The sequence below is a fragment of the Sardina pilchardus genome, chromosome 3 (genome assembly GCF_963854185.1).
Source record: "Sardina pilchardus chromosome 3, fSarPil1.1, whole genome shotgun sequence".
Lineage (NCBI taxonomy): Eukaryota > Metazoa > Chordata > Actinopteri > Clupeiformes > Clupeidae > Sardina > Sardina pilchardus.
In genome coordinates, this window is record NC_084996.1 from 39,877,412 (window position 1) to 39,898,752 (window position 21,341).

At 40.1% G+C, this 21,341-nt stretch overlaps 1 protein-coding gene across 1 annotated transcript in view; it reads left to right on the forward strand.

The window, feature by feature from the left end:
* Positions 1 to 21,341, forward strand: part of dnajc7 (DnaJ (Hsp40) homolog, subfamily C, member 7) — a 53,929-nt gene that overhangs the window by 23,751 nt on the left and 8,837 nt on the right. The window contains exons 7-10 of the mRNA XM_062533290.1: positions 1,909 to 2,062; positions 7,033 to 7,197; positions 15,117 to 15,208; positions 20,281 to 20,354. Coding sequence (XP_062389274.1) covers positions 1,909 to 2,062; positions 7,033 to 7,197; positions 15,117 to 15,208; positions 20,281 to 20,354 — 485 coding nt within the window. The remainder of the gene's footprint in view (positions 1 to 1,908; positions 2,063 to 7,032; positions 7,198 to 15,116; positions 15,209 to 20,280; positions 20,355 to 21,341) is intronic.

Here is a 21,341-nt window from a genome sequence, read left to right on the forward strand (position 1 = left end):
ACTTCTGTTGTTTTTATGAAAACAGTAATTTGGCTGTGATCTGAAAGGGGGGTTACAATGAATGCTCTAATTGACAAGGGATCTATGTCAGTTATTGCATAGTCCACTGTGCTGTCTCCAAGAGGTGAGCAGAATGTCTGTCTTCCAAAAGTGTCTCCTCTTGTCCTACCATTGATGATATATAGACCAAGACAGCGGCAAAACTGTAAGAGTTCTCTGCCATGTTTGTTTATAATTGGGTCACAGTTCTTTCTGTAGGTGTGGGTAGAGCTATTTGTTAGGTCAAGGGAGTTACAAATGTAGTTGTTGCCATCCTCATTGATAAAGTCCTCTAGTGTGCCTGTGCGTGCATTCAAGTCTCCACAAACAAGAATATTTCCTAGGGCCTGGAAAAGGCTGGTTTCTGTCTCTAATGTAGAGAAGGTGTTTTCGGTATGATAGGGAGATTAAGAAGGGGGGATGTATGTTGCACAGAGAAAAAGGTCTTTTTTTGTGTTTAAGATATCTCTCCTAATTTTTAGCCATCCATGATATTTTCCCGTTTTCATTACAGTTATATGTCTATTTAATTTTGATTTATACCAAATGACAAGATCTCTCTCTCTCTCTCTCTCTCTCTCTCTCTCTCTCTCTCTCTCTCTCTCTCTCTCTCTCTCTCTCTGTGTATCTCACACACACACACACCGAATGTGCATGAATGCACACACACACACACTCACTCACACACGCACGCACGCAGGCACAAGACAGATAACGCAGCAGTAGGAAGGGGAGAGAAGAGCCAGAGGGATGTCGCACACGGACACACACATACACTCACATTAACGTTACCTCGAGATAGTTCTCATTACCGAGTCCAGTAGGCTAATCTCCCGTTAGCGCAACTGCATCTGCCCCAACGCCTGCCCCAACGCCTGCTCCACCTTAGTCTTCTCAGTTTCGTGCAAATTCTCAATGCGGCTAATAATAACTAGTCGTGCTACGATGGTAACTAAGTTCACATTGACAGTACATGCAGATAGCTTTGCTCTTATCAACTGACCCTGGCAATGTTTTAAAACTAAACTTTCCATTTATTAGTTAGCAGCCCATTATAACGTCTTCAGCTGGACATCTAATGGCATATGTGGGGCGCGCTTACTGTTTTGCTTCTGATTTACAGCCGGGTCCTGTAGTTTTTCTACGTGGCCACAGCAGTTTATGAAAAAACTTCTCACAGGTCAGGAAGAGCGTTAATCTAGCGATTAAAAAAATAACGCTGTTAAAAGTATTTTGCGTTAACGCGTTAATAACGCAAAATTTTTGACGGCACTAGTAAGGAGTCCTCTCGAGTTCTTTATGTGTGTACCCCCCTTTATGGGCTACTTTTAGTCTTAAAATTCTTTGTGAATACGGACCCTGACATATCTCTGACACTATGGAATGTGCTGAGAGAGTTACCTCTTTACCTATGTCTAGATAAGAACATCCATCTTATTTATTGATCTTGGTTATTTTGGCATCTAAGATAACACCAAAACTTCAGCTTTACACAAGAAGATGTGTAGCGCCTACCACCTCTCAATGAGACGTGGTCTGGCAACCAAATGTTAATTTTTTCGCATTTGGAAAAATGCCCACATCTGTTCATTGGGCGCCTGCGTCTGTGCATAGCTCACCATTGTCTTGCTTTCCCCCCTGTTCTGAGATTGGTCTCCTATCTGAGGCAAAAATTAAGGCAGTAGTCTCCATGCTGCCTTATCAGCGTGAATCAAATTGCGCGCAAGGCAGCATGGGAACACCCAGGCTAAGAAGATACACTATATGACAATGAAATTAAAATTGTGTTATTTGTTGGTTAAAAGATGCCATGACATTGTGGACTGTGTTTTTTCCTCCACGTTTCTTCATTCTCTATTCCTTTCCCAGCGATATTTTACGGATGGACTCAACCAATGGTGACGCACTGTATGTGCGTGGCTTGTGTCTCTACTATGAGGATTGTATCGATAAAGCAGTTCAGTTCTTCATCCAAGCACTTCGTATGGCACCAGACCATGAAAAAGCCAGACTGGCCTGCAGGGTAAGTAATTAATGTGTTGTGATTAAATACATAGGAATTAGAACTGGGCGCCATGTTTGTTCCCCGAGAAAGTTTTCCAGCAGTGATGGTGTCAGTCATAGAAAGTTGGTTGTTCAGCAAAGTTAGGGGGTTCCTGGTAGCCTAGAAATCCAGACTAGAAATAGAATCTAATTGGCTGCCCGGGTAGTCTAGCAACTCTCCGTTGACTTTGGAGCTGGAAAAATTAAACTTCTATCAGGCCAATCACATTGTGTATAGAGCCAGTAGGCGGGCTTAACATAATGAAGACTGACCTTCAATCAGAAGTTGCGACCGTTAAGTGTGAACTCCCCATCCTGCTACTTGAAAACAAGAAGAAGTTTCAAGAAAACTCTTGAGACTGCAGTGGGAGAGACAGCAATCTTTCTGGCAAAGGAAATTATTGGTGTGCCATTCAGGAGGAGTTGGTCTACCTGTGCAGCCTCTGTAGGCTCCAGATACTGGCTTATGCTACTAGTAGTAACGCTGACCCAAACCAAATGCAAAGCTAGTGAAAAATCTGTCAAGGAGGGTAAAGATAGAAAAATTACCAGTTGCCACCACCTGTAAAGCCATTCCTGGGGGTCGTCTCATAGTTGTCCCTCTAGTACACCTTAGTACACCATAGTAAATGTCATCAAAGCAGGTGAACGTGATTCACAACCACCTCTGTTACATAACTGGCCAGATCAATATCCCAAGTGTGACTGACTTCGACTTGATGCTATACTCCTATGAAACAGTGTTCCCTTAATTGTTTTGAGCAGTGTATAATATTTATTTATTTATTTCAAATTATAACTAGTGCACCACTTCTGAATACGTATAGCCGAAACACTGTCTATTATTATACAAATGAAGTATTACTGTATCCTTAACACATCATTTTATCTGATGAAATTGCATGTTTGAATTGGTTCCATATTTGGTCTCTAGCAAAGTCTTGAGGATGAATGTTGAATATTTCTAAAGTTTGAACATCCTCCTCTATGCTCTTAGCTTGGATGACTGTGTGACTTCTTTTTTTCCATAAGCAGTTGATCTCTACATGAATGACTTTTTTAACTTTAATATTTATTTTATGTTTTTTTATATTTTTATCTTTTAATTATTTTACACCTGGATTTGTGGTTCATTTTGATGACCATTATGTATTGACTGAGTGACTATATATTTGTGTATCTGTGTGAAGCACTTTGAATTTTACCTATGTATAAAATGTGAGATACACAGTCATGGCTGAAAGTGTTGGCACCCCATGCTAAAGTTGACTAAAAAGAGGAATATAAAATAATTTTTTGGAAATTGATCTTAACACTAGAAGCGCTGTGCCGTTCTGACCCACTTATACCTAGAAGCGCCGCGCCCCGGTCATTTGACCGCTTTTACGACCTACTAGAAGCGCCGTGCTGGTGTGAACTACTTAAAGCGCGGCGAGGCGGTCAAAAGACCGCTGAGTCCTTAGACTGGGAGGCTGTCACTTACACATAATGATAGCTAGATGGCGCTTCGTGCACGAATCAAATCGTTTGGTCATGAATTTAGTTTGCACTAAGCCATGTGTCATTCATGTCAGACCGTGTTGTTGATAATCTGTGGTTGTTTCATTATGACATACAGCACGTTTGAGTTATCTGTTCATTTATTTGTGTTGATTTGTGTTGTTTGAGGTAAAAACTCTGGAAGAGTTCTTGAACCAACCTTAAGCAAACTTGACTTTCAACTTTTTCATAGTATTTCCTTTTTTATATTTCGTTTTTACATTCTGTATGCTACTTAGAAATGTTATTTATAGGCTATATTAAAACGGAGGCATGCGTTCTGTGATTAGGAGCCTGACCCGATGGGAGGGGAAGGATGAAAAATGTCGACCCAACACCAGTGTTGTTGGATCTCGAGATCCGTTAACACCGGCCCGCAGTTCGGGTTTGGGCAGATAATCTAAACTCTAAAATGAATGGGTGGCTAGTTCTAATTCACTCCCCAAATTCACCTCTATTCATTTAATAGGTAGCCTATATGTTCGCGCCGCCGAAAATGATCGGACCTGGAGCAAAGAGCCTAACAGTCTGGTTTCAATTACACAGTAGCCAGGATTTCATGCAGCATTTTACAGGCTACCGTGGCTTCTTTCTAAAACAATTTTCATTCATTTAGGGAGAAGCATTTTATAGGGTCTAGCTACCTCGGAGGGAGGGAGATAGAGAGAGCTATGCTGAGCAGGCATAGGCGCGAGAAGTAGCCTAATTAAAAATGAGTGAAAGATGTTCTCCGTTTTGCGAATGTGTAGGCTATGTTTGCGATGTCTGCTGAAAAAAAGCTATAGGCCTATTGTTTCTACAATTTAAGCTAACTTCTATGTGAATTCGAGATTCAGGATTGAGACACACACTTTCACTCAGCAATAGAGCAGAGCTGTAGCCGACTGGTTAGAGCTTCGGCCTTAAAATCCAAGGGTTGCTGGTTCGCTCCCCGATGTGTTAATTGCTGAACCTCTTTTGAGCAAGGCATCAATAAAGTATATTCTATTCTATTCTTTTCTATTCACACAACTACACGCACACTGGCGAATTCGAACATTCTGAACGCGCATATGCGATGAAACATGATTGCGCATTCTTCCACGAGTTGCCTGAACAGCCAGCGGCCAGCCTACAGCCTATGCAGGGCACAGAGAGAGGGGGTGGGGTGGGGAGGCAGTTAATTGTCCTCAATGACGCAGTGATGTCTGTAGCCTAAGTAGCCTAGACGAGTGTTGTCTGTAGCCTAAGTAGCCTAGACGAGTGTATGGGGGAGGGGGAATGATCGGTTTCAAATAGGCTATGTTTGCAAAGGATAGTGTGTTATGTATAGACCCCGAAGCCATTTGCTTTGAGAATAACGGCTGGCTGATGAAGTTGTTGGCTGGCTAGCTGGCTCAGCCAAAATCTAAATGCTGCTGCAGCCGCCAAAGTTTTCATGACTGATAATGACTTTAGTTGCCACTTCATGTCTACAGATGTCTATATTGTACTAGATCTCAACACACAATGTTATTGTATTGTTTTGGACAATGTTCTGCATGTTTCACTTCAATGTAGACTGCATGCGTTGTGAACAGCGCAGCAATCTCTGGAAAGGAAACGGTGGAAGTCGCAGTAATAGCCTATCGCGTTCAATGCTGTAAATCTGTCTGTTCCAGAATACTTGGTTCATATCATCAATCTTTGGTTTTGGTGTTTGTGCAACCGGGCCCTGAAGATTTAACAAAAGTCTGAGTAGCCCTACGTAGAAATTAGGAAAGTATGTAAGGCGAGATAAAGATTAGGCTACCTTGTTTGCTTCTTTCCCCCATGTCATTTTAATTGGGCGTCAACTCACTGTGAGTCCTGTACCGTAGCAACGAGCACAATACTGATGTGGTGTATCCAGAGGGAAAATCTCATGTAGGCCTAGTTTCTAGGCTATCGTTTATTTTTCGCGTGTGTCTCTATGATATAATTATTTTTAGATGCAAAAAGTCTAACTGGCTTAGCCAAAGTTTGTCAGATGGCGGCTCAATTTGGCTCAGAAAATTATCGTCTGGCGAAATTATTTTTCGTTAATGGTAAACAGTATTGTGATTCATCCATTTATTTGAGATAGTTTGTTATTAAAAACCATTAACAAAAAATAATTGTTTGTCGACGTTGAAAAACAGTCAGTGAATTCAGTCAATATGATCTACATTATTTCGCTCGTGCCGAGTTGTGAACCCGGATCTCCTGCGTACTAGTTGAAGGAGTTAACGTTGCGCCACTTAACGGCTTGTACGTTAAGCAATTGGAAATCAGTACTACAGACTATTTGAAGCGACGCAACTCAGTCAGTCCAGCAAATATGGAAGAAAATGCTTATACATTAGTCTGAGCTTTAAAAGATAGCCTACAAATAGAAGATAAGATATACAACTATGAATGTACGTAGGCATAAGCACCCTACGTACATAAATTTCAGCTGAAAATATTTTTTACACACGTAGGCCTGCCTAATAGGACAATGTCGCAACGTTTTCAAAACTTGCATTTTACCACTGTAAATCGCCTCCATATGCCATGTAAATGAAAAATAGTTGTGAAAATAAATCACATATATACATATTGCACATATATAAACTATATGTTTTATGGTAAAATATTATTCTCATGCCCGACTGACAGGAAACCCTTGCGACATCTGCTGTGAGAAAAGAGAATAGCAGCCTGGACAAACATGGCCGAAAGGGAGACAACATAGTGTTGTCACATAAGTGAGCGCAAAATAGCTCTAAACTAGCTTGTACCGGTGTGCTTTTGATCATGTAAAAATTCTGGGTGATAAAACACGCGTATTTAGGAAAAGTTGTGAACGTAGGGTCCTGGAATTTAATCGAATTTAATATTTTTTTTTTGGTCATCACTGCGGTCAAAAGACCGCAGCCCGGCAGTTCTAGGTATATCTAGGTCAAACCTGCACGGCGCTTCTAGTAATACGCGTCAGCAGTCAAATGACCGGCGCTTGGCGCTTCTAGTGTTAATGCCTAAAGTAATACAACTTTATTTATTTATGATACATTATTCATTCACAAAGGAAATTAGTGACCAGGTTTGATATATTCTCATATCCTTTATTACTTAAGGCATTAAGATCAATTTCCAAAAGATGATTTTACATTCCTCATTTTAGTCAACTTAAGCATGGGGGGCCAACAGTTTCAACCATGACTGTAAATAAATTGCCTTGCCTTGCCTTGCCTTACATTATTTTCTCGATTAATCTTAGTTGTTTGATTAACAGATTAATAGTTGACAACTAACTGATACATTGTTTAATTGTTGCAGCCCTAATTCTGTCATATTTTCAGTACATATTTTTAGTAATGGTAATAGCAAGAAGATGGTGAACACTAACATTTTAATAATGCTAATAAGATTGTATGATTCCTCTTTCTGCAGAATGCAAAAGCCCTGAAAGCCAAGAAGGAAGAGGGAAACAAAGCTTTCAAAGATGGCAGTTACACTGAAGCTTATGAACTGTATTCTGAGGCACTCACCATTGACCCAAACAACATCAAAACAAATGCCAAACTCTACTGTAACCGTGCCACAGTTGGATCAAAGGCAAGATACACCTCACATTTATGTGTTCTTACTCTTATTTTTATCGTCCCACTCAGACAGATGGCTATACAGACCGAAAGACACATACAGAATGACACAGATAGCACACATGCCGTTTTTGAAACAGAGAAAAATGCTGCCTTTTAAAGGAACACCTCACCGTTTTTTCATATTAAACTATGTTATTCCCTTAATTAAGACGAGTTGATGCATACCTCTCACGTTTCAATTCGGCACTCACTGGCTCTGGCGCCCGTTGCAACTTTGATAGCTTTAAGCTAGCCCAATGCATTCATTAGGATCCAAACAAAGATGAAGTTAGAAGCGACCAAACACCTCCATGTTTTCCCTATTAAAATACAGTTACACGAGTAGTCACACGACCAAGTATGGTGAGACAAAATAAAACGTGGTACATTTCTAAGCAGGCAAAAGGGATAATAACTATATTGTGTGGCGGAATAACATTGGGAGCACTAAGACTCTGCGTAGTAATATCCTCACTCCAAAGTGAAACTGAAAGTGCAATAGTGAGGATATTACTGCGCCACACAATATAGTTATCCCTCTTACCTGCTTACAAATGCACCACGTTTTATTTTGTCTCACCATACTTGGTCGTATGACTACTCTTGTAACTGTATTTTAATAGGGAAAACATGGAGGTGTTTGGTCGCTTCTAACTTTATCTCTGTTTGGATCCTAATGAATGCATTGGGCTAGCTTAATGCTATCAAAGTTGTGCCGCGCGCCAGAGCCAGTGAGTGTACACATTGAAACGTGAGAGGTATGTATCAACTCGTCTTAGTTAAGGGAATAACGTAGTTTAACTCATTGGCTGCCCGCCATTTTCAGTGCAGAGCGCTCCATACTGCCAGACGTTTTACAGCATTTTGACTGTTTTTCTAAGATCCACCGAACAGTGAGTTTTATGACTATGTAAACACACAAGCTACCAAATGAAAGAGTAGACTCTCTGCTTTCACCAGTTTCTAATGTTTTCCGTTCTTTAGTAATCGTCAGTAGAACATGAGTTAGTTTTGCTAAAAACACCTGTTTTTGACCAAAAAATTGAGAAAACGATCTTTTTGTGAAAATCAACTTTTTAACGTTAGCATTTCAGTAGTATGTCAACCACGATTGCACATGCACTGTTATCTCGTCAGTCTCTTCAAGGTTGCTAGGGACTCTGATGGTCGCTATAGACTCTGAACAGGACGATAGACTTATTAGCAAGCTAGCACTAGCAAAGTTGTTGTTAGTCTATATAGCAATATTCAATGTAAATGGATCATACCGTTCACATGTTTTCCATCCTTGATGTAAGAAATAAGCATAGGGTCATTCCACGTCAAATCAACCAGAGCGCACGCACTTGCGTCTCAAAAAAATCTGAAAAAAATACCATGCGTGCCTATGTTACCCAGGAGACACTCTGTAAAATGGTTTTGCACTAAGATCAATACTTTTTTTTTTTTTTTATATACTTTTTATTTATGATCACAACACCGTATACTGCCCCACAGAACAATCTTGTCAAGTTACAAGAAGATTACAGATGGCATGTGAGCCTCTACCAGCAATCCATGGACAGTACAGTGCTAGTATAGTTTTTTTTCACAGAAACAGTAAAGGGTTAAACAAGGAAAGAAAATACTACAGAGGGAAAAACAGAAAATAAACCAAAAAAAAAAAAAAAACAGAAACAGCATGAGGTCATAGAGATAATGTGTACCGGTTATAATCAGAAAGGTATGATCAATTAGATTACAATGACAAATCTAGGTCATGTATGTAAATGGTCCATTTCCCCCATCTCTCTCCAATCTCTTTTTGGAGCCGTATAGAATATGTCATCTGCTCAAGGAGGTGTAAATGTTTCACAATACCAACAAAGGTACCCACAGTAGGAGCGTCTTTCTGAAGCCAATATTTTGTGATAGCCTTTTTCCCAGCTGCCAACAGAATTTTTAAAAGATACTCATCGTCTCTGGACAGTCCCTCAGGGAAATGGCCCAGGTAAAGATAAATGAATGTTACATCCACACTAAATCCCAAAACCTTAACAATGACTTCTGACACCTCCTTCCAAAAGGTCTGGATTGAGGGACACTGCCAGAATACATGGGCGTGGTCTACCATGTTTTCTCCACATTCCCTCCAGCACCCTAACTGAGTGTCTGTTTGTTTACCTTTTTGTTTAGGAGTGATAAAAAAGCGAATCACATTTTTCCAACAAAAGTCTCTCCAACCAAATGAGTTCGTAGTAGAGGACTGTATTTTCCAAGCGTTCATCCACATGTCCTCTGTTATTTCAATGTCCAGTTCTTTTTCCCAGCGTTGCTTCACATACTCAGTGGAGTCCTTTTTAAGTGATGTGATGCCATGGTACAGTCTGCTTATCAGTCCTTTACAGTTCCTGCTGTTATAGGCATCAACAAATATCTGGACAACAGTTGACAATTCCCTCTGGTTAGGATCCTTAAAGGTGCACTATGAGATCCTGCTTGATCTTAGCGAGATTTCATTTGTATCTCAAATTGTATGTTTCTCCCCTTGATCAGCTTGCTGTCTGTCCACTGAATACAATGTGAAAAAACCCGATATCAAAAGACAACACAGGGGCTGTGATCCTCAAAACAAACGTTAACAACAATAGGGGCACAGGATGTGCACCAAAACAATAACAAACCAAAGATTCTAGAACAGAGCCAGATTGATCAGTTATTACGTCAAAAGTTCGACGTCAGGCGCGCCACTGTGGTAGCCTAAGCACAGCGCAACATTTCAGACACAGTTCAATCATAACACCTAAACAGCTGTTTTTGCCGTTGTCAGCTGTTTTTTTTTTGTTTACACGGTAATGAACTGCAAGATCTGGCCGTGTGAAAGGCACGATTTATTATTTTTCAACTTTCCACCGAATAAGGAGGTAGCCTAGGCCTTTACTTAGTCACATAATGTAGGCCTATAAATGCGCTGGTGAATAGATCACATCAATTCCCATTGGGAGATTCTGTTAAGCTAGCTAGCAGGCAAACTAACTTAGCTACGTTATATTATCATCTTTTTTCTTTTTCTATCCGTAGGCTAAGTCAACCTTTGTTTACGGCCACTGGTGCATTACCAATCACTATAATGTAGGCTAAGTCAAGTAACATGGTACGACAACCACTATAAGCCTACTTTTCAAACGGGAGTCCAGAACAGGACCGAACAGGTGTTGTGAGTAATGAAGAAGCAGTGATCATAATCATAATCGTAAAACACGCCGCATATGCTGCCTCCAGTGAAAGCTTGTTGTGCAGTCTGTGAAGGCACAAAAAAACACAAGCTTGATGCCTGTAGCGTTCGTTTGCAAGAAGCCTATGCCATAGCTTAATTTAAGAACGATCCGATTGCATCATATTGTAGCCTACCTATCTTTCGTTGTCGCCTGACTTGAGAGAATAGGTTCATTGTAGCCCATATTCTCTTATTTCTCTCAACTGCAACATTGACAGACAGCCTATACTAACCACGACAGCCTAGCGTATCCTTATAGTTAACTTGGTCTTACGGTATCCGTCTTTTTCATAACTGGCTGCTGTGCTGTGTCGTTCATAGACAGTATAGGCTAAAGAAGTCGCTCATCGCTCCCTTTCATTATCTCTAGGCCTAGGCTACTGTGCGCAAAGTGTCGAGGCCACATACAGTCGAGTCGGGACATAAAATAGTTTGACGAAGTTTAAGGCATGTTTAGTAGGATATGGCAGCGCCATAGACTATCAGACTGTTTATTTAAGGATTTCCGATGTTGTGGAAGGAAATTCGTTGGGATCCTCCTCGTCATATTTTAACAAATAAAGCTAATTTCCCTCACTAGACCTAGGCCACTGGTATTTATGGGGGAGTAAGAGGGGGGAAATCGTTTAACAGAGACCTCACACCCCCCAAAAAATGTCTGCCCGTGACATGAATGAATGCATCATTTCCAGGTGCCACTGTAATCGCTAACTGTAAATGGATTAATCCAACACAACTCCTCGTCCAATTTTCAGTTTGCATGGAAATCATTGGTATGTTTGCCTAGGGCTGCCTGTGGCCTGGCTTTTCCACTCGTTTTATACCAGCTAGCAGTGTTTTAAAAAGCTTGACTACTTAGACTTAATGGAACAAGCTCATGGAAAACGAAATGTTTGCGCAGAACGTGTTTCGATAATCTATCCTACAGCCGAAGGTTACGTGAGTAAGTGTATCTCGTTGTTATCCAAATGAACGGTCTTAAAGTTAGCAAGTTACAGAGGCTGGCTATAACTCAGCTGACAGTCAGTCCGACAGAAGATGGAAGCATAGAACGCTGATGTCGGATTTGCAACAATATATTCCGACTCCACAAGGAACATTCTAAAATCCTGCGCACCTTGGGTTTGTTTTGTTTTGGTGTTTATGGAACGTCAACAGAAGTGACGTCAAAAAGGATCTCATAGTGCACCTTTAAACTCTTTACAGAAATAATCAGAGATTTGTAAGTACCTGTAGAAATCCCCTTTACTCAGTCCATGAACCTGACATAGATGTTCAAAGCTATGAAGTGCCCTGTTTTTAACTATTGTGCATAGAGATGTAATGCCAAGATAAACCCATTGTCTATATCTGAGATCATACAATGACGGCTTGTAGTCAGGGTCGTACGCAGGCCACCTGAGTAATTTTACCTCTCGCTGGAGCTGAGAGTGTTTAACTACGTCAGCCCATATCTTCAATGATAAGTTCACCCATTGGCTCTCTGTCTGTGATTTTTACTTATCATTGTCAACACAACCTATTAATGATTGTATCGGGGCATCTGTCAAAGATGTCTCTATATCTTTCCATTTGGCTTCATAAGATGGGTTACACAGGCATATAAGTGGCCTTAGCTGAGCTGATGTATAGTAATCCTTTAAGGATGGGAGAGCCAAGCCCCCCTTTTCCTTTGATAGCTGAAGTGTGGAAAATTTTACTCTAGGCCTCTTTTTATTCCATATGAATAGTGAGATATGTCTATTCCATTCTCTGAATTGTTTTGAGGGAATATCTATAGGAAGAGACAAAAAAAGATACAGTAATCTAGGCATGATGTTCATCTTGACTGATCTAATTCTATCGCCAAAATCAAGGGGGAGCAGGCTCCATCTATCTAGGTCATCATATATTTTTTTGTTTACACAATTGTAATTAGATTTGAATAACTGAGACAGGTCAAGATCAATACTTTTCAAGTAACAGCCAGTTTTACGGGGGGAGGGGGGTGTCAAACTTGTTCTGCCTCTTTTTTTTGTCAAAGTTCACAAGCTCATTGCTCAAGAACTAGAATCTGTAGGAGGCTCAAATTTTGCAGGCTGGTGCATAAATAGGAAGAGTATGCAGTAAAATCACCACGAGTAGTCTGGATGATCCTGCATGGTCATAGCAGTCCCTCAAAGTTGATAAAAAAAAATTTGGAGTTCTTGGCTGGGCTTTGACACCCCCCTCCCCCCGTAAAACTGGCTATTACTTGAAAAGTATTGATCTTAGCACAAAACCATTTCACAGAGTGTCTTCTGGGTAACATAGGTGCACATGGTATTTTTTTCGGATTTTTTTGAGACGCAAGTGCGTGCGCTCTGGTTGATTTGACGTGGAATGACCCCATATTTATTCGCTGGACCACGTGCAAACTAGATCCACTGTGGTCGATCTTCAGTATGTTTGCTTGCTGGATGTCTCTGCATGTTGGCTCTACAGGCAGATACTAATCATCCAAATGGCACTGCTGCCATCTAGCGGTTCGGATCGCTAGTACAGTCTGTTTACAAGCCTGATAGGGACACTGGGGGCGAGAGGAAATATTACTATTTTCGATGAAACTGGCCAGTCAAGCAAAACAACGATTTCTGAGCAATTTTATGACTATGAAAATGTTGCATAGGGTTTCTTTAAGAGAGCCCTGTCCACAGGGATAGCAGAAAGTGAGAGAAGTTTAGCCCAGACTTTTTTAGCAAGGGGTTCACACAGGCAGTTTTGAAATAATCAGGGACACTACCATTACATAGGGAACTGTTAAAGATGGAAATCAGGCAGGGTCCAACAGATTCTATTACCTCTAATAGGAACTTAGTTGGTATAATATCAAGAGGGCTGGAAGACACTCTCATGTGAGACACAGTTTCTAAAAGTTCAGATAATGTGATGGGATTGAACTTGTTTAAAATATCTTGTTGAGAATGGGGGACCTCTTGAACATATTTAACAATATCTTTTGCATTACCTATCCAAACAACATCAAAGTTGGCACTGCACTTATTTGTGCTGGTAGCAAGATACCTGCATGTTTGAAATCAATATGAGGAACGATTTTAGAGATATGTGAAAAACAGACAGATAGACAAACAAACAGATGGGACCCCTTGGCTGAGAGACACTGAGATGAGAGTGACATTTCTGTGCTTCAGATTGGGTTGCGGTCTCGAACTGATTCTAATGTATGCAAACTATTTCAAAGTTTACCGACTGATTGGGGCTTTGTTTTATGTGTAGACACCTAGAGCAAGCTGCTGACGAGGTTTGGCGCTATGTTAGTGGTTTAAAAATGCGATTTTGAAAGCGTATGGCTGTAAGCCCTATGCTAACCCACTGTTTGCGATTTTGTGCTGTAGATCTTGCCTGTGCTAGCTCTGTACTGCATGACCAACGGAAAATACTTCTTCCACGGCTTAGTTGATGTTTTTTCATTCTGAAAAAAAATTGTTTTCGCCGGACTTACACTTTAAGATACTTCTACTAAGCAATCAAGGAAAATGGGCCTTGATCATACAGGTAACCTAGGACCCACTGGTCTCTATGAATGACATCCAGAGTTTGTCTGTAGACATGAGAGAACCCTAACAGAATGACAACTATCAGTCCAGCTTCCACACATGTTGTTGGAATTGTGGTCAAATAGATCAATCTTTGCTTCAACAGACCAAAGGATTTTACTTCTCATGGTCTGAGAGTCGTTCAGATGCTTTATGGTAAACTAGCTTCCGTCTGGCCACTCTACCATAAAGGCCTGATTGGTGGAGTACTACCTTGATGGTTGTCCTACTGTAAGCTTCTCTCATCTTCACCATCTATGGATCCCACTCATAGTGACTATGGGTCCTTAGTTACCTATCTGACCATGGTGCTTTGTCCCCGATTACTCAGTTTGACTGGGAGGCCAGATCTTGTTGTCTGGTTGTTTCAAATCTTTTCCATTTGAGAATGATTGAAGCTACCGTGCTCTTGGATACTTTCAATGCTGCAGACATTTTCCTGTGTCCTTCCCCAGATCTGTGTTTTCACACAATCCTGTGTTGCAGATTTACGGACAAGTCTCTCGACCTTGTGCTGTGGTTTTCACTTTGAAATGCGCATCAACTGTGAGCGCTAAATAGAGATATAGACGAATGTGTACATCTCCTAATAATGGCCAAATGATTCAATTAGGCACAGGTGGACTGAAGGAAGAAGGTGGATGTAAGTAAGAATAGGATGCACCAGAGCTCAATTGCAAGCATCATAATAAATGGTCTGAATACTTATGTAAATTACATATTTCAGTCTTTTTTATACATATAAATGTACAGTTGTTGCATGTCTGAGCATTGTGTGTAGTTTGATAGGGAAAAAAATAGTTGAATCCACTTTAAGAGTCTAAAACAGCAAAATGTTGAAAACTTGAAAGAGTCTGGAAACTTTCCGGTTGCACTGTAATTCTCTCTCTCTCTCTCTCTCTCTCTCTCTCTCTCTCTCTCTCTCTCTCTCTCTTATTTCCTCAAAGTACACATGACATCAACACAATATCAACACACATACATCATACATTAACAACAAACAAGCATTTTCTAGGACGAAGGGTGTGTTTCATTACTTGTTGTTCTGTGTCTTTTCAGCTAAATAAACTGGAGCAGGCCATAGAAGACTGCACCAAGGCCATCAAGCTGGATGAAAGCTATATCAAGGCTTACTTGAGGAGAGCACAGTGGTAGGCTTTTAAATAATTTTATGTTGAATGTTACATTTTATATTGAAATATGTTTTAGTTAAGGCTTGGACGATTAATCGACATAGTCAATCTTATTGACTACATAAATTCGTCAACATGCCGACAAATCTGTGACTCTCATGAATGTAACATTAAAACTGTAGACTATCAGAATTGATTTTTACAGCTGCCAATGTCATCTTTTTTTCAGTTATGTTATTCGAAACCTATAGAGAAATAAACACTTTCCAATTATGCTGTCCTTGAAACTTGTAATAATCGATAACGTCTGTCTGGTGAAGGCCTGTCAGTTAACTTTCTAACGTTAGCTTGTTAGCTCACATAAACAAACATATGAGAAGACTCTACCGCACTGATTGAAACCATCGATGTCTGACTTGATGAGTTTACTCCAAAGCCATGTCTTAAGAGACACCTCTCTCTCAGAGTAGACGCCCTCTGTTCTTCTGTTCGCAACAGATCAGGCCTACTGTTACTGTTAGGATGGAAATGCACCTTATGGATACAAGCCTACTTCATGTTTGTTTGAGGCTCTGACTTGTTTGTGTAATCTAGATAGCCTATGGCCCCTATTTCCGCAGTCTAAAAGGCATGGTCACTGGCGAAAAGCTTATTTAAATTTAGTTGGATGTCCAGTCCACATTGGGAGAGTAATCGTTATCAAACGTCGGGTGGATGGCGCAACAAGGCGTTCCTATGTTTCTTAATCAGTCATCATGGGTGTGTTTTGGGCGTAATATCCTTTAAAACAATAAGAGTGACATCTGTCATTCCCTTTAACAGCAAGCAGCGCAACTTCAAACAGCGCATCGGTATTTTGATGGTCACCAGCGCATTTGAAGGATTCTGCATGCACGCGAGACTGTATGGAACAGGTATTCCACTAAACTATGCTTTACTAAAACCTTGCAGAGTATACAGTATAGCCTACAGGCATCTGCACTCGTCTATTATTTGAACTCACTGGCAAAGTGAAACTAATTTCACCATAGTCAACGACAAAAACAGTTAAGACACGGCCTGAAAAAAGCAACACTTACCCCAATAATGTTCAAATGATTTATCCTAAAGAAGAGTTGCTGCTTAGCCTACATCTCGTGCCACACCCCATCTCGTGCCGAACTTGAGTGTGCATTAGGAATACGTGTTGCGTCGTGATGATTATACGCTTTCCGCCAGGTACTGTGCACTAAAATAGGGCCTGAAGTCATTAATAACGCTAAACTGTAGCCTAATGTAGGTTTTGCTGAAGATGCCAAGGCAAATGGTGATTATTGGCATGGTGCTTTTTCCAGTAGGCCTATTAGCCTGTTTCATGCTCATTGAGCTCAATGCAAATCAAACAGGCTAATAGGCCTACTCGAAAAAAGCACCATGCCAATCTCTAGCTATGGTGAAGGGTATGTGATGATGTGGGGCTATTTTAATTCCAAAGGCCAAGGGAACTTTATCGGGATGCTTAATATCCTGGATCCATGAAATAGCTGGCCTTAAAAAAACTAATCTACCTGCCCCTATGTTAAGTTGTTAACCCCATGTGTTAAAGGGATATTCCGCCCTTTTTGGAAATGCGCTCATTTTCCACCTCCCCTCGAGCAAAGCAATCGATATTTACCTTGTTCCCGTTCATCCAGCCATTCTGTGAGTCTGGCGATACAACTTTTAGCTTCAGCCTAGCATAGATCATTGAATCGGATTAGACCATTAGCTTCTCGCCTGCTAGCTTGATGTTTAAAAGTGACTAAGATTTCTGGTCATTTTCCCATTTAAAACGTGTCTCCTCTCAAGTTAGAAAGTGCAATAAGACCAACTGAAAATGAAACCTGGCGTTTTTCTAGGCTGATTTGACATGGAACTACACTCTCATCTGGCGTAATAATCAAGGCAACTTGCAAACTACTGGCACTACTACTGCTTGTTGTCTATGGGGACTATTTTCAGATGCTGCGTACGATATCACTGTGCCTATGGTACGTTTGCAAGTTGCCTTGATTATTATTTATTTACAATACATTATTCATTCACAAAGAAAATTAATGTCCTTAAAGGTTGAATAGTTCCTCAATGTTTCATTTAAGGCATTAAGATAAATTTCCAAAAGATGATTTTATATTTAACTTTAAGCATGTGTTCTAATACTTTTGGAGGGCAATGTACCTCTCACGTTTCAATGCGTGCACTCACTGGCTCTGGCGCGCGGCACGTCTTTGATGGCACTTAGCTAGCCCAATGCATTCATTAGAATCCAAACAGAGATGAAGTTAGAAGTGACCAAACACCTCCATGTTTTCCCTATTAAAATACAGTTACACGAGTAGTCACACAACCAAGTATGGTGAGACAAAATAAATCATGGTGCATTTCTAAGCAGGTGAGAGGGATAACTATATTGTGTGGCGCAGTAATATCATCACTATTGCACTTTCAGTTTCACTTTGGAGTGAGGATATTACTGCGCAGAGTCTTAGTGCTCCCAATGTTATTCCGCCACACAATATAGTTATCCCTTTTGCCTGCTTATAAATGCACCACGTTTTATTTTGTCTCACCATACTTGGTCGTGTAACTACTTGTGTAACTGTATTTTAATAGGGAAAACATGGAGGTGTTTGGTCGCTTCTAACTTCATCTCTGTTCGGATCCTAATGAATGCATTGGGCTAGCTAAGTGCTATCAAAGTTGCGCCGCGTGCCAGAGCCAGTGAGTGCACGCATTGAAACATGAGAGGTATGTATCAACTCGTCTTAATCAAGGGAATAACAGTTTAATATGAAAAAACGGTGAAGTGTTCCTTTAAGTAGTATTTCTACAAAACAAGAAACCTTCACTTGCAAGATTTCCGAATAATATAAAATAATTTGAATAACCTATAATAATTATAACAGTGATTTAAGGTCATTGCACTTTGCTAGAATTCTGTGTTTTTTGCAGTGTAGGCTACAGTGTAGAAGGCTACTAGCAGACCCTCCTCTTTGACAAGTGCTTGTGTTTCTACTTGAATACAGAGATGTGTGTACTCCAGCCACCTCAGCCCACCAATGAGTCAGAGAGAACGAGTGAGCAGTCTTGTGACTGATTGTAGTGGGCCATTCCGGCCAAAAATGCCTGGCCCGATTTTTTTTTTTTCTTTCTTTCTTTCTTGTTTGTCCCAGCCCTGGCTGTAACAGGTTGCAAAAAGGAGTACAGCCAAACCTGAACAAATACAGTCCCCTCCATAAGTATTGAAACACATGCTAAAGTTGCCTATAAAATAATCTTTTTTGGGAATTGATCTTAATGCCTTAAATGAAAAAATTAGGAAATATCCAACCTTTAAGGACATCAGTTTTCTTTGTAAATGAATAATGTATCGTAAATAAATAAACCTTTTCCTTAAAATACAGGAGGTCATAAGTATTGGAATGCCTATGTTAACCCTATGTGTTAAATGCCTATAGAGGCAAGCAGATTTTATTTTATTTTTTTTTTTTTTTTAAATGCCAGTTATTTCATGGATCCAGGACACTATGCACCCTGATTTCAATTTCAATTTAATTTTGCTTATAGAGCGCCAAAACATTACACATGTCTCATGGCGCTTTACAGAGTGTTAAACATTCAAAGAGAGCCCATGAGTAACAGGGGCAAGGAAAAACTCCCTAGAATTGGAGATACATATAGGAAGAAACCTCAGACAGATCCACGACTCAAGGGCCCAACCCATCTGCCTGGGGTCAGTTACAGTAAAGTCATTTGTAGTTTGAAAGTTACAATGACAATGAAAGTTCAAACAAAGGTCAAGTGGACTGATAAAGTCCACTTGACCTTTGGAATTAAAATAAACCCACATCATCACATACCCTTCACCATACCAAGAGATTGGCATGGTTTTATTTCAGTTAGCCTATTAGCTGGTTTGAATTGCATTGAGCTCAGTGAGAATGAAACCAGCTAATAGGCTAACGGAAATAATAATAATAATAATGAAATCACGAACAGTATAGAAGTGTATGGGTAGGTATCAATGACCATAACAATACTTATCTTTAGTCATATGTGTTTGTATGGGGTGCATGTACACAGGGCTCCAGAGTGCGCCTGAAAAAAAATCTAGGTCGCACTGGTGCACCTGACGCTGCTCGGGTGAAAGCATACATTTCTTTCACAAGTTTTCATTGCAGACATGTGTGCAACTTTACCAAACTGTATAGAAGTAAACCCCCTCCTTGGCCCGCTCTCTCTCTCTCCCCCTCTCCCTCTCGTGCGCGCTCAATGGACACCCACCCCTCGACATGCACATACGCAATCGTGAAATGACGCATAGAAGACGACTAGCTAAATTATACTGAAATCCGGTTAGCATCATAGCATACTGCACAAAATTAATGAAAACTCTTGCATTCAAGTTGACTGATCATCTCAATGTTTTCCAACTCCAAGACTCAAAAGGGCCTGTCCCATGGAGAAAAAGTATTAGCCTACCTTGAAACGTAAACACACGTGGGGAAACTGAACAGTCCAACCAGTAGACTAAGCTAGTCAACTATGCTACTTTGTTTACAATATTTTGAGGCTTCCAGACAGCTGAATTAAAGAGGCGGAGTTGTAGTATGAATAGTCATGATGAATGTCATGAATATCAGATATTTCAGTATATAGAATATATAAAGAATTATATAGTCTACTATACATACATACATACATATTATATACAGTATATATCTTTAATTCTTTATAAAGAATATGCTCCTTATATTCTTTTGTGTTTCAAATTAAGACAAGCTTTTTCTACGCCTTATTGTTAAAAAAAAATAATTCACATTATATGAAAGGAGAGCGATAAAAGGTGACCTTTTGACATTAAAGGCAATGCAATGAAATGATGTGGGTGCACCTACATTTTGTGCTGGTGCACCTAAAAAAAACAAGCTAGGCGCACTAGTGCAACCAACACAAAAAGTTAGTCTGGAGCCCTGGTACAGTACACCTGCCATTGTATAAGTAACTGTATGTGTTCTCTGTAAATGTTAACCATTATGGATACATGGATATTTATGTGCTCTTTTGTTTAGCTATATGGACTCTGAGATGTATGAAGAGGCAGTCAGAGACTATGAGAAGGTTTATCAAACGGAGAAGACAAAAGGTGGGTTTTTTCCAGTCCTCATGTGCTTACTCAAAGGAAGATGAGACTGCAACACCATTGTAGTCTTCAATATTACATCAGACTCTCATGTTGCAATTGAATTGACATCACTGACTGTATACATTTGCCTGTTCCATTTAAATCACTTTCTGAAATATGGCACCAATATGGTTCTGATATGGCACTGGCCTTATTAGCCAACCTCCCCAGCTGTTACTTGCAACAGAAGCATTTGACATTACATTTCTTTCATCTTTGCTGTGTACCAAAGAACATAGGGTGTTAATCTGTTATGCAGATGGAAGCTATAGCACCATGTTGACATAAAGATCATACTAAAAGTAGTTGCTGGAGGCCAGGAAGTTAACTATTGAGGTTTTTCACCTATGTCACAATGTCACGTGACTATTTGTTTACCACCAGACTGGTAGGCAGAGTGGAAGGCTAGTCAAGTGCAACAGTCGATTGCATAGACTGCACATAATTACATTTTTTTTACAATAGTACATTTCAAATGGATTCAAAACTGACATTTTAATATGAAATATTTACAGATATGCCGACCACTATTGTAACAGTTTCTTTTGCATCCTGACATTGAAGTCTCAACTTAAGTCACCAAGTTTGGTGTCTTCATGTTTGACAGCTATGCCGTCAGTTTCGTTTGGCTGTGATGGGCAAATACTTCTCAAAATCAAAAATCCTTCAGGTAACTTTTGTGAAGTTTGGTCTGAGGATCATGAACATCAAGTTGCATGAAGATCAGACAAAATTTGTGATGTGTGACAGTTTTAGTTTTGCTTTCTATAAAATCCAATATGGCGGAAAAAAGACATTGGTCAGTGACTGCATCTCCGTGAGCAACTTACACTTGTTACGGCTGGACATTTTAGAGTTGGAGCGGTGTCGATATCTCAAAAGCTCTAAGAGAAGGACCTGGCCAAGAAATGGACTGACAAGAATACAAAAAAAGATAACTAGAAGGCA